Genomic DNA, 13,599 nt, shown 5'->3' on the forward strand with positions numbered 1-13,599 from the left:
CAATTAAATGTCTAGACACTTTTAAAAGTAGTAAAAGTGTGAATTTTTACTTTTACTACCTTAAGATGAGTTTTGAATGCCATCTTTACCCTTTAAAAATCTGCCTTTTATAATGTAATGAAGGGTAAAAGTGTCAGTATAAGAGTTGTAGTATGTAATGTGGGTTACACTTGATAAAATACAACTTGTTTTGGAGCAATTTGATGAATATTTTAAAAGCTATTGAAGTTATTAATATGCTGAAAACTTTAAATGCTATTGAAGTTATGAATAAAAATCTGTTTTTGCACTGATGAAAGACTAGACGATGACTAACAAACTGTGCAGCAACAGATCAGCTATTGGTTGCTTCCTCAGTCTGTGCTCTTCTCTGTACTTGCATTCTTATGGACTTGAGAAACGTCATCATTCGCAGCCCCAGTACTGTTCCATTTAAATGTTCACATCTAGCACAGTACAGTACAGTCCATATAACCAGATGTTGTTCTTGCTCACCCATATTATTAAAAATGTATCACCACTCTCACTTGTGCCATATTGCTTAAACATTCTAATGTGAGGCTATAAACTTACCTGTTATGGCTCTGATTGTGAGTCAGCAGCTGGTTTGACTGGTGAGATTAAATCTTTCACTTGGGAAGAGCACTTTTCTTACAGTCTCTTGGTACAACTCTCTTGGCTGCAATATGGTATTGAACTCTATGAATGTTTTTTTTTTTATAATAAAAGCAGCAACTGAAAAAAGATCTTTAAAAAGAAAAGAAATACTTTTATGGTCACATTGATTGAGCCTAAGCCGGAGTTAAAGGGACAGAGTATCGTTATTTTCAAAGATAATGTTATTTTTTAAAAGATAATCTGTTGTTTGGGTGGTCAGTATATTGCAAGAGATATATAAACTTTTGTGATCTCAGCATTAATTTTTTTGGTGCACAAAATATTTATTGCTGAAAAACATGACTTACCTTCACCTGCACTAATGCACTGCCTCAGACAGGTGTTCTCTCTCTTTAACTTCTTTATTTTATGCTGCAGTACATCTATTTTGCAAAGTAGCTCAGGTGAACACACCCAACAAAATGTGATAACAGTCAGGGCTTTAAGCATACAGAGGTGGGCGAGTGGGCACACAGGTGGATGAATGAATAGATATTGTCAGCACCAGAACTGAAAAAAAGCAAGTTGTTCCACAATATATTTTAATAAAAAAGTCAACTAGCACTTACTTCAATTGATTTAGGATATGGGCTACAAAAACATTGACGTTCTGTGAATCTGGTTGTGGAGCAGTGTACTAAATGTCAAACTTGTTGCCACTACTATAAACTTGAATATGGGCGACCCATCCTTTTGTGCTGATGTGAATGAAGGCAAATGCACCGAGACTCTCTCTACCTCTGAACGTGGCACTGGACACACAGCGACCGTGAACATAAACAAGTGCCAATTAATCAATCAAAAGAAAGACTGACGCGGAGATTTAGAGCATCAGAATTAGAATTAGAGCATTAATTGAGCGTGTTTGCAACATAATCAAACTGTAAATAAATTAGAAAGACTTAAAAATGACGGAACTACAAACGTGATGGCGAGTTGTAGTCGCTCGAACTACACTTCCCACAATTCCTAGCGATTCAAAGATGGCGATTCAAAACAGGTCCTGTAATAACCTACGTGACAGCACAGAGAATGCACTCGGACTTTATTTAGAACTAATTTAACTAAATTACACCAGGTTCATCTGAATGTTAATAGAATAATGAGATTACCTGTGGGAGTGTTAAGTAAACTGTTGGGTAAAACACGACTGGCCAGTGTCAGTACTTCAGTCAGTGTATCGGACAGATCTTGTGTGCGCAGTGTAGTTAGTGGGAATGGGACGTGGATATGTAGCTCCTCTGCAGCAGTGTTAGAAGCTGTACATGGACATGTCGAGGTTCAGCACGACTTCATCACTGAGGAAGAGGAGCAAGCTCTACTCACAGAACTGGAACCAGCACTGAAGAAAAAGAGATATGAATTCGACCACTGGGACGATGTATGATGGACCAGACCTTTACTGGTTTATTTTTAATGCATGCCAGTTTATTTGTGGATTTTATTCTTCTTGGAAGAGTTAGATTGAGAGGAAGATTGCTGAAATACATCACTTTGGAAAGCAATAATGCAAGAAACCTAGAAACCAGGCTAAAATCTGAAAACATGAAATGCATAGTTGCAAAGAACGTGCAGAATCAGTAAAATACATCAATGTGACTTTACACTTATCAAAAGTAAATGTATTACATATAAAAAAGACAAAAAAGTGACCAAGAGGTCACTGGTTCAAGCCCAACCCCTGCTAGGTTGCTGCTGTTGGGCCCCTAATCGAGGCCCTTAATCCTTAGTTGCTCAGACTGTATACTGTCACACTACTGTAAGTCGCTCTGGATAAGGGCGTCTGCTAAATGTAAATGAAAATGTAAATTATGATAAAAACTTATTTAAAGTTTTAAATACTCACAACCTCGGAGACCCAAGTTTGAATCTCAGCAGCACCACCACACCAGCCTGGTTGGGTGCTCAACTGACACAGTAAATGCAAATCACCGTGTCTAATTAAGACTTATAGCATGTTCCTTTGTGTGTGTTTGTATATAAATGTCAAATTCCACCACTAATCAGTGTAAGGAATTGTATACCCACAGTTGGCAGCAGCATTTGTAAGAAAAGAGTTTTCAATAATGCTACTTACAAATTAGTTATATTGATTAATAGCTGTTATTTATGAAATGTATATGTATTTGCGACTATACTATATGAAAATAATATTAGTAGAAAATGATACATTTGTTAATCAATAGGAAATTATCAGCTAAGATTTGATAATAATGCACCCAGCATGAAAACAGAGATTACACGTGTTATTACAGTTTTACATCATTACATAATTAAATTTCCTTCCAGGCCATTCATGGCTACAGAGAGACCGAGCGACTGCGCTGGGAAAGCACCTGCACAGAAGTGTTGGATCGGGTCAGAGCAGTTGCTTTTGCGAGAGGCAGTGAACTTCTTGGGCCGGTCCACGTTCTGGACCTGGACAAGGCTGGCTACATCAAACCTCATGTTGATAGTGAAAAGGTCTGTTTTCATTGCCACGGCTATTGATCATTTACAGAAGCTCTTCTGTTTGAAAGAGACAGTTAAGACATGATCTGTGTTCTTTTATCTGTCGTTTCAGTTTTGTGGCAGCACTATTGCTGGCCTCAGCCTGTTATCTGGAAGTGTTATGCGCCTGGTCCAGGTAGACAACTCTGCAAATTGGGTGGACTTGCTGCTAAGTCGACGTTCCCTGTACATAGTAAGGTATGAATGACCAGCAAATCATTTATCTTTAGTAATTGCTTCATTTCCATTCACAGGGTGAGGTCTGGAGCTAATCAGAAACACACCTTGGATGGAGCACCAATCCATATAGACCAGCATGCTTTGTTTGTATGTTTTGAAAGCTGGGAAAATACCACATACTTGGAGACAATTTCCCCCAGTTATAAGTGAATGCATGTAATGCTCTGCAATGAAATACCACCCATCCAGGGCAATTTCGGAAAGGCTCCAGACTCACCCTGACCCTAATTAAGATAAACTAGTCACTAAACACACTGAAACGTTAATTTTAGCACCGATTGTGTTTATTGTTGCAGGGATGACGCCCGGTTCAGATTTACCCATGAGATCCTAAAGGATGAGGACTCCTTTTTTTCAGGACAGAGGGTGCCTCGGCATAGACGCATTTCTGTGATCTGCCGAAACCTTCCCCCTTAGATAAAGGAGTTCATGCTTTTGTAAAGCTTGTTTATGCTAATGAACAATAAAGCCTGTAGAAGAACATAATTACACTGTAAATGTTCTTTTCATGTTATTTCAACATAGTAAAACAGGTGGGACACAAGGTTCTTCAGGATTCTAAGTGAAGCCAGAAAAATGCATTTGTCTTGTTTGGTTCGAGCCATGGTGATGCTATAAGCCATGGTTTCAGAGAAAAAGAATAATAATTTAATAAACTTGTACACGAACGCCCCCTTCTGGAGGCTTTATATTTCATCTTGTATAGAGAGTATTTATTTATTTATTTTAGGGCTGTCGAAGTTAACGCGATAATAACGCATTAACGCGACCTCAATTTAACGCGATTAAAACAATTAGTGCCATTAACGCAAATTCTAGTTCATGTTGACACTTGACTGGTAGAACAAACATTTTAATGTCGGACTTGCCACCGTTTTTCATTTGTGGTTTGTTAACATAATGTAACCGATCGTGGTAGTGATGCACTTGCATAATAAAGAAATAAATACACGCTATATTCACAAGTTGTCGGGAGCAGAACACTTTATTACACTTAATTAACTTCTTCTTCTGTACCGAATACCGGAAAGCTGAGTCGAGCACGTTAGTTCATGAACTATGGAAGCCCCAAAGGGTCAAAACACACTCACTTCGTGTAGAAACGTCCATCAAACCATCGTCACGATACAACCACAGACAAGTCCGATACAATAACTACGCCTTATCCCACCTAAAGCACCGCTGATCTACAATGTTTGCTGATGGAGAAATTCTAACCTACAATCTGACATTTACTGCCTAGTATGTGAGTGAATAAACTCCCTTACAGTTTTCTCTTGTCCCAGCAGTTTTTAACATAAGTACATTTAGCATAAAATGTGTTCACCATTTTAATTGTAACATTTCACTTAAAAATCCTTGTTTTCTATAACATTTACACAGATTTTTTTTTGTGCGATTAATCGCGATTAACTATATGAAATTCTGAGATTAATCGCGATTAAAAATTTTAATCGTTTGACAGCCCTAATCTATTTATTAGGATTTTAATGTCATGTTTTACACACTTTGGTTACATTCATGACAGGACAGGTAGTTACTTGTTACACAATATTCGGCAGTGGACAATTTTGTATCTCCAATTCACCTCATTTGCAGACACAGAGAGAACATGCAAACTCCACACAGAAAGGACCCAGACCACTCAACCTGGGAATCGAACCCAGGACCTTCCTGCATAAAAAATCATGGACAAAATGTGGCTTGCTTGAAAAAAACTTTGAAATACCCTGCTGTAAGCCACTCGTGGCTGTGACCTGGAATTAAGCTGCAGTTTTGGAAGAACCACATGCATGACAGTGTTTGAACTATCAGCACAATGAAGGGTTCTACTTGTCCGTCATAACTGACTACATGACTGTTGGGGTGTGGCTATAAAAGAAAGCAAATAAGTGAAGTGTTCATTTATTAGTTTTTTGCATTCAGATTCATTCAGCTAAAAAGGTCAATTTTATTATTCTCAAGTTTGTGATAGTGTCTAGTATCTTATATAGCATTTACAGCCATCATGTGTCAGTAAAAATGTCTGCTGTAAATGGTGAGAAACCATGCACAGGTGTAGGTGTGACAGGCGAATACTGGAGTAACTTCCAAAAAAATTAGATGCTTTTAATTCAGAGCAAATTTCACATAGTTCACAAATTACTGGAAGATGACAATTACAAACAAAATACTGTCAAACTGCTATTCAACATCATATACGACAGAAGCTCAGCTGATATTTTACTGAGTATGAATCATCTTTTATTACGGTCTCATAACAGCATGTTGAGGCCATTATTTCAACTGCAAAAAAAATAAAACAAACCCAAAATGTAATAAAAATACATCCTATAAAAATCAGTTCAGCCACTGTGTTCAGTCCCTGTTCACACTCCAGCTCAGAGATCACCGTTACTCTGTGTTTGAGCTGTAGTATTCTACAATAAATCTGTTCACATCTGGTCTACCTACACCTAAATACACGCAAAAATGTGGTCAGCAGCAATCAGATCTTATTCTGACCAAACAAAATGAAATATATGAATAAAATCTTAGCAGGACACAAAATAGATGAAACAGCAGGTGTAAACAGATTTATACACATCTAGTCTGCTCATGCTCTTCCACTACTCACCCAGCTCATCTGCTAATGTACTCCCCCCCCCCCTCCCCCTCCTTTTAATGAGATCAGGATGTATAAGAGAGGCTGAGACCTAAACATCCAGTGTATGAGAGCCCAGAGAGAAAGTGGGATCATAAAGAACTCGACTTATTACTTTGCTTTTTTTGTTTTCACATATTCGGCTCTCGAAAATCCCCGAGATCGATCAGAAAGAACATTCACATCACTCATCCAGCCACAAATCTGAGGACCTGGTTACTCTCCCTCCTCTTCACTCGGTGAGGTAGAAGTGCATCTTGTCGTTGATGTTCTTCCTCTCTGGGTTGAGTTTCTTGAGGATCTGTGCGAGCACGTTGACCGTCTGCTCGCTGCTCAGACCCGTGCGCTTGGTCTGGAACTTCTTCAGCAGGTCCTTGGTGGTCATCGGCTTCCTGATGAGATAGCGGCGCACGGCCTCCTCGGTCAGCTGCACGTCACTGGGAGTGAAAAGTTAAATAAATACATAAATAAATAAATAAAAATAATAAATTAATTAGATTGAATATAGTACTAAGAGAGTTCTATAAGAGTACTGAGGTGTGTACTGATGAGTACCAGAACTACACATTTAGTGTAAGGTGTGTGTTAAAAGTGCATTATACTGGAATAAGGTGGCACAAGGGCATAGTAAGAAAGAACCACGTTTCCTCAAGGTACTGGTTTGTTCCCTGTATCTCAAACATAAAGGGAACTGGCTATTCTAAATTGCCCCCTAGTTTGTTGTGTGTTGCACAGCTACGCCTTACACTCAGTGTTTGTGCCCAGTGGTATTTTTTGTTACATTTTATCCCTAATTAGTTGTAAGATGCTATACATGGTCAGCAGATGTCAAAATGAAAACTGTACATTATTGGTTTGTTTTTATAATGCCATGGTTATGACATTTGTGATATTCACTGCACTGGTAGTTTTATAGGTCTTGTGTTATATATACACACAGTGGAACCTCGATTTAATGGTTTTAGGATTTAATGGACAAAATCTGGAAGCCGAATGTCCGGTCTGATTATTAAAAAGAAACGGTAGTTCAGTAACTGCCACTAGCTGGCGCACGTCTCTCTGTTTACATGAGTGAGAGCCTTTATTTTCATGGGGGGCTCACTTTGTTCTCGCCTTTTCTGTGTTTTATGCTTAATTTTAAATTTCTAGTACTTAGTCCTGCACCAGTACTGCTCCAGTGGCCACCAGCAGAGCTTCAGACTCAGAATAATAGTCCGCACTATACGATCACAGCAGAAGGTAAATGAAATTTCTCCCCAGAAGTGCAGTACACCAATTTTAATATTTATTTACAGGTATTACATGACATATTTACATCTCTACTGTATTTACATTGTTTATTTTACTTGTTTATGTGCATGTTTAGCACTTTTGTGGACCTTAGTGCTGTGTTTTCATATATTTTCACACCCCCTTCAGAAATAAACCTCGCTGTTTCGGACAGTCACACTGTACAGACCAGTGGTCCCCTCTTTCAGGCTGTTAAATCGAGGTTCCACTGTGGATCTTTTCTGTTATATTATATTAAAGAACTACTTCTGTATTATCTTGGTGAGGGGAACTGTACAAATGTACACAGGATCAGACATTTGGATGTAAATGAATGTCCAGTGATCGGAATGCAGTACCTGGAACAAGGTGTGGATTTTCCTGATGCTGGCTGTGGAGTGCTCTTTCCTGAAGGGCTCTGAGAACTCGGTTCCATCTTCAGCCTCTTAGCAGCAGGAGTGTCCGAACTGGTCGTTGCAGCCTGGCGTTTACCTACGAGTAAAAACAGGCAGATTTCCACAGCTGTTACTTACAATCTATACCAGCCTTACGATGTAAACCGAAATAACACCTCCATATTAACCCTCAGGTCCTGTTGTTGTGTGTTGTCTGAGTGTTGTTGTGATTATATAGATACTTGTGTGTATAATGTGAATCTCTGTAGTGTGTACTATTACTTTTACCTTTTGATTTATGTAACTTGCTACTGAGGCCTTAATTTCCTTCGGGATTAATACAGTATCTATCTCTCTATCTCTCTCAGGCTTATTTCTGCACCCTTTCATGGCAGGATTTTGTATCCAGTTCTTTATACTGGTAATAATAAACAGGAAAAATAATGATGCTGGACGTGTAAACACACCTTGCTCCAGTTTGTTGGCGGCAGCACGCAGGGTGCTGGAGGTTGCGCCGTTGTCGATGGAAGGCGTGCTGGGGCGACTGCCTGCTCTGGAACTTCCGGTTGACCCCCGACCTCCTCGTTTTGGCGGAGTGCGCTTCTTCTGCTTTAAAAAAAAAAAAAAAAAAAAAGCAAGGCATGACAAACCTACATACATACCACTGCACTGTTGGCCTGAAAAACTAAAATTAAAAATGATTTCAAGTCTCGTTACCGCCATGAACAGTGCCGAGGCCGTCTCTCCCTCGATGTCGCTCTCCTCAGAGGTGTCCGACTCTCCGCTGCTATCTGTAATACAGCAACAAGCTCTGTGAGCTCTGTGCAGCCCAAATCAACAAAGCACTGTGATATTTTCTCAATTTTTTACATTTAAAACAGCCAGACACACTTTTATTGTGAGTTATGTGGCAGCAATTTTGAAATATGATCAGGTGTCCAAATACTTTTGGCTGTATAGTGTAGTTCTATGACTCAGTCAGTTACAATTCCATGTTTAATACAAGTGAAGGAAAGGAACAATCTGGCACCTTTTTTCTTCTTTTTCTCCGCCTGTACGGGCGTCTTCTTGCCGTCGTCCTCTTCCTCTTCTTCTTTGGGCTCGTCCTCGTTCTTGGTCTCTTCCTCACTTTCCTCCTCGCTCTCTGATGCCTCATCGATCCCTACAATAGTGCCAGGATTCAACAAAATTCTACATAAATATGTGTATACACTTTATTTGAATCTAAATGTCAATCTTATAGTTGATTTCTGACCTTTAGGACCATCTTCCGCTTTATTGGGCTTCGTCTTTTCTATTTCTTCTTCCTCGGAACTGCAGGTTAATTTCCCCAAGCGTATTAATAAAGTCTTATCTTAATGAAATCAAAACAGCTAATAAAACAAACTGCAACTCCCTCCGAAAACGGAATGGGCTGCCATCTGATCTCACAATGTTCAGAATCAGTCTGGTACCTGCTCTCATCTGACATGTAGTCCACCTCAAGGCCCTCAAAGTCACCGTCATCACTGTCCTCCCGACCCTCCAGGTCACTGCCTTTCTTCTTCTTCTTCTTCGCGTTGGTCTCCTTTTTAGCCTTTGGTTTGCATTCTCCATCTGCACAAGTAACGTGTTTGTTCATCAAACTGATTTAGATATAATAGAATCAGAAATATAAGAGCACAAAGTTGACCATATAATCAACGTTAAAATGTCTGTGTTTACATGCAAAGATTTTCTACAATTCATTAAACAGTAAAGTTTCCTCTATGCCGCGCCCCTTACCCTCCCCTCCGCTGCTATCGCTGTCGTCGCTGCTCAGATCCAGATCGTCCTCCAGGTCATGAATGCGCAGGTCGCCTCCCTTTCCACCTTTCTTCTTCTTTTTCTTCTTCCCACCTTTCTCACCCTCGTCCTCGTCGACCTCGCCGTGCTCCTGCTCCTTCAGGCGGCGCTGAAGCATGATGCTGAAGTGGTTCACCACCTTGTTTCTCCTGCGTGTGTGACAGAGACAGTAACATTAGCCTGCAGTGGATAACGATCGTGTGTAAAGCCTGTAAATCACCTAATATATATAAAAACAGCTGCATGCAAAGAGTTAAAGTTCAAACACTAAATAAATAAAAACTTAAATTTAACAAAAGGTGCCAAAACTGTAAGTCAATGTTTTATCTGAACTATATATCCATATGTAATATTAAAATGTCATATGATCATTTCAGTTATAGAAATTGTATATAAATATTCCATGCACAAAAAAATACATTAAAAAAACAATAGTCAAGATTAAGAAATCCTAAATCCTAGAAATCACACCTGCCCCACTCCTCCTCGGCCTCCTCTGCTGTGAGGGTTCGATGTTTGGCCACTGGCATGAAGTTGTACCAGGCGTGCACAGGAAAGGCCTCGAAGGCCCCATCAGCACACTGAGTAAAGATGTAGTAGGATGCGTTCTCGGTCACTCCTCCTTTCTTCTGCCCCTTAAACCTGAACACAAACCAGGATCGAAGTTTAAACAACTCTCTGTATAGTCTATTAAAGGAAAATCTACTGTACGCTCTTGCTCATTGTTTACTTATGAAGCTAGCAGGAACCATTAAGGTGTTAAATTGACACATTCTCTACCCTCCTGTTTACCGTTTTCCAGCTTTGCCATTAACTTTAAGGATCCACGGCTGATCTTCCACTTTGAACTCCCTGCTGACTATTCCGAACTTCTTCCTGCGTGCCTCTTCTCTTTGTTTTTTGCCGAACTCACTACCGGCTGCTCCCTCTGGTGTCTCCTCCTCGCCGTACATCCGCTTGTTACTAAGGTCTCGCTCCATGCGTGCCTAAATAAGTCACGGACATAAAGGACAGAGAGAGAAAAAACCCCCAGAAAAGATGTGATTAGAAACAAAAAGCATCAGTGACATGGAGCAAGGCCAACACTGGATGTGTCAAGTACATATCTGCCTATAAGAATACGGACTGCTAGATCAGCTGTGGCGACCCCTAATGGGAGCACCCAAAAGGGATCATTCATCAGTCAATATAAATAATAAAGGTTAAGTATAAGATGAATCACTACATGTCCCTGCAGAAAGAGTTAAGGTTTCCTACCTGAGTCCACGAGGAACAGTTGACTTTGTCTCCAGCATTGAAAGCCATAATGCTGTACCTCTTATTGGTGTTTCTGTCAGACAAGGAAAAGAGGGAGAAATTAAATGAATTAAACTGCGATGGCAGTTTTAATCAACCTGTTTTGCATGTGTGTGTGTTTTTATAATATGGACATGTTCAATTTGAAGCCATCAGACTCTTCTTTTTACCCGTCAGTGGAAAAACTGCAGTAATTAAATTTACTGTCATTAAAATAATCACCGTATTTCTACATCCAAACCAAAACATGGCTACTTGAATAAGGTGATTTGGTAAAGATCACTGTACACATTTACAACTCAACTTACTTGGGCACTCTGACAACGTACTCTGTTGAAGGGGAGCTGCTGTTCGCCTGGATCACAAACACAGACACAAATCAGTGATGTACTTATTCAACTCCGAATAGAAGAATTGACACAAGTACTACAAAATAGATTATTTTCAGATCAAGATTATCTCGCTGTCTTCTTTTGTTTGTTAGCATGCTCCTGTGGCAAATAATGAGCCTGAATAAACCATAATCAACCATGCCTGTTATCAACATCATTTCATAATGTAGGTATTTATACAAAATGTAGGTATTTATTAGGTATGCACCATAAGACCAATGTTTACATACCTAATAAATACCTACATTGTGTATGATATACATGCACCATAAAAGTGTTTTTATTTTTATTGCTTGTTTTTATACTGTTAATGAATGTTGTATGTATGCAAGAAGTTGTTGTCTGACGTGAGCTGCTGTAACAAAGAAATTTCCTGCAAAGGATCAATAAAGTATCTATCTATCTATCTATCTATCTATCTATCTATCTATCTATCTATCTATCTATCTATCTATCTATAACACTGTAACTGGAGTTACTCAGTCAGTATTGGATTAGTATCAAAAATTACTACAAGATTTGGTAGCTTTAATATCAGTACAAAATTAATTAGGGAGCGAGCATTCAGTACTAAGTTTGTAAATGTTGTAATGCTTCACAGCCATATAATTTTTATGCACATTACCAGTGATGCCATGGCTGCCTCCCCTTGATCCTTTCCTCAATAGCAGAGTATGTTTCCAACCTGAGGAGTAAAGTTTAAATCATTAATACATAGCAAGGAAAATGTTAAGTTGAAGTAGACTGAAAGCCTCGGCTCCTACTGTTTGGACATACATCTCACAAAATGTATCATGCGATTGAAGACTTAAGCTTTATATCCAACATTACTGCCTATTTACAAAGTGGTGGACTGCTTGAAAAGTTCCACAAAGCTACAGGAATAGACACGGTGTTCAGTACATCAACGATCAATCAAGTTGGTTCCATACAGTTGGTTAATTTCAGTTTTAAACAGATTCCATCTAGATACACATAGAACTTGCACAGAACTGGCAGCAGAACTTATTAACAGCAGTAGGGGAGAAACAAAATGCTCATGTGGAAGAAGGATTAACTTATGCTGATTTCTTGGCCTTTATCCACCTCATCTTCCTTCACCATTCCACAAGGCCAAACTACCTTGTGGAATGGTGAAAGAAGAATCAGCTCCACATCAACCATTATAGAAAAAAAAATCTAGGTTGTGGAGAATGAGTGCAGATGAGTAGACAGTGGTTTTCTCTGGGTACTTGGCTTCTCTTCCACCTCCAAAAACCTGCAGAAAATAGACAGGCTGGTCTAAATTGCCACTAGGTGTGAATGTGTGAAGCCCTGAGATGGATCGTCCAAGGAACCACTGCTACTCTGACCTGTACAAAACGGCTGTAAATTGAATCAGGTCCTGAAAGGAGTTAAGACCTAACCCTGTGTTTAGGACCTAACATGTGCTTCCAAAAAATGCTGTGTTCTAATTCTGTACAAACATGTACGGAACACTGTGACCATAGTCAACTGGTACTACACAGAATACAAAAGACGTGGACTTTCATTTACTGACCCCAAACAAGAGAAATACAGTTTTGCAGTGCTTTTTATTGTTATTAAGGTTGTTAAATGCTTTAAATTAAATTCTGCCAACATTTAATGTTAAAGTTAACTGTACTGAACACAGAACGTGTCCGGAACACCGTTAAACGTTAGTTTTAGATGAAATAAGGAAAGCAATACAATTTCAAAGCATATCTCAACATGGGACAGGTGAACACAAAGATTAACACTTTTATTAATTTAATTAAACAGTTTATCTGAAGAATTTAATATGAGTATTTAATACTAAATTAAACAGGGTGGTGTGCGGAACACAGTGACGCTCCTCTAGCACAATGAAGTAAACTAGCAATTAGCTTTGCGATAAACAATGTTGATAATCAGCTAAATTAAACTGTTTAACAGTAAAAACTTACTTTATTTAGGAGGCAAAGGCAACACCGATACACAAGCTGAATCTACAAGGAATGAAAATAAAGATTAAATTACAACAATGTTACAGAACACAGCGTGTAGCTCTTCCACGTCATTGTTTTCTGATGGAAGGTAAAACCGCATGTTGGCACATTAGCGCCTCTTACTGGGCTGGATGAGCGAGTTGTTCACGGTAATGATGTGTTTGATTTTCAATTGGGAGGTTTAAAGTCGGAATAAAGTCGAATATTCAGATATATTTATATTAGTTTTTGAGATCAAGAAAACTGTATTACTGGTGTATGGGACATATCAGATTGGGTTTTAGGATGCTTGCTCATACCCATTTCTGCAGAACTGGACTGATGGATTTGTGTATTCTGTTCGGGTAAAGCTGGGATGGAGTTCCCATCAAAACAAATTGCATATAAATTCGACTTAAGGTCAG

General features: G+C 39.1%; 2 protein-coding genes across 3 annotated transcripts; one reads left to right on the top strand and one right to left on the bottom strand.

Annotated features, from left to right (window-relative positions):
* The first annotated feature begins 1,643 nt into the window (after nucleotides 1-1,643).
* On the top strand, nucleotides 1,644-3,873 carry alkbh7 (alkB homolog 7). The gene is made up of 4 exons (XM_063018921.1): nucleotides 1,644-2,038; nucleotides 2,947-3,120; nucleotides 3,221-3,345; nucleotides 3,684-3,873. Exons 1-4 carry the CDS (start codon nucleotides 1,760-1,762, stop codon nucleotides 3,802-3,804), a joined length of 699 nt encoding a protein of 232 aa, XP_062874991.1. The 5' UTR covers nucleotides 1,644-1,759; the 3' UTR covers nucleotides 3,805-3,873.
* A 1,609-nt stretch (nucleotides 3,874-5,482) lies between these two features.
* Nucleotides 5,483-13,243, bottom strand: gtf2f1 (general transcription factor IIF, polypeptide 1). 2 transcript variants are annotated; one of them, XM_063019103.1, is made up of 14 exons: nucleotides 13,154-13,243; nucleotides 11,833-11,892; nucleotides 11,124-11,170; nucleotides 10,777-10,849; nucleotides 10,312-10,505; nucleotides 9,991-10,161; nucleotides 9,460-9,668; nucleotides 9,150-9,291; nucleotides 8,951-9,009; nucleotides 8,726-8,857; nucleotides 8,413-8,486; nucleotides 8,163-8,301; nucleotides 7,660-7,792; nucleotides 5,483-6,468 (listed from the first exon to the last, which is right to left on the bottom strand). In XM_063019103.1, the coding sequence occupies exons 2-14, from the start codon at nucleotides 11,842-11,844 to the stop codon at nucleotides 6,264-6,266; spliced, it is 1,590 nt and encodes a 529-aa protein (XP_062875173.1). In that variant the 5' UTR covers nucleotides 11,845-11,892; nucleotides 13,154-13,243; the 3' UTR covers nucleotides 5,483-6,263. The 2 variants fall into 2 exon arrangements, with proteins under 2 accessions (XP_062875173.1, XP_062875171.1); XM_063019101.1 differs by having other exon boundaries at nucleotides 8,163-8,304; nucleotides 13,154-13,242.
* Between the last annotated feature and the right edge of the window lie 356 nt (nucleotides 13,244-13,599).

Source organism: Trichomycterus rosablanca, chromosome 22 (genome assembly GCF_030014385.1).
Source record: "Trichomycterus rosablanca isolate fTriRos1 chromosome 22, fTriRos1.hap1, whole genome shotgun sequence".
NCBI classification, from domain to species: domain Eukaryota; kingdom Metazoa; phylum Chordata; class Actinopteri; order Siluriformes; family Trichomycteridae; genus Trichomycterus; species Trichomycterus rosablanca.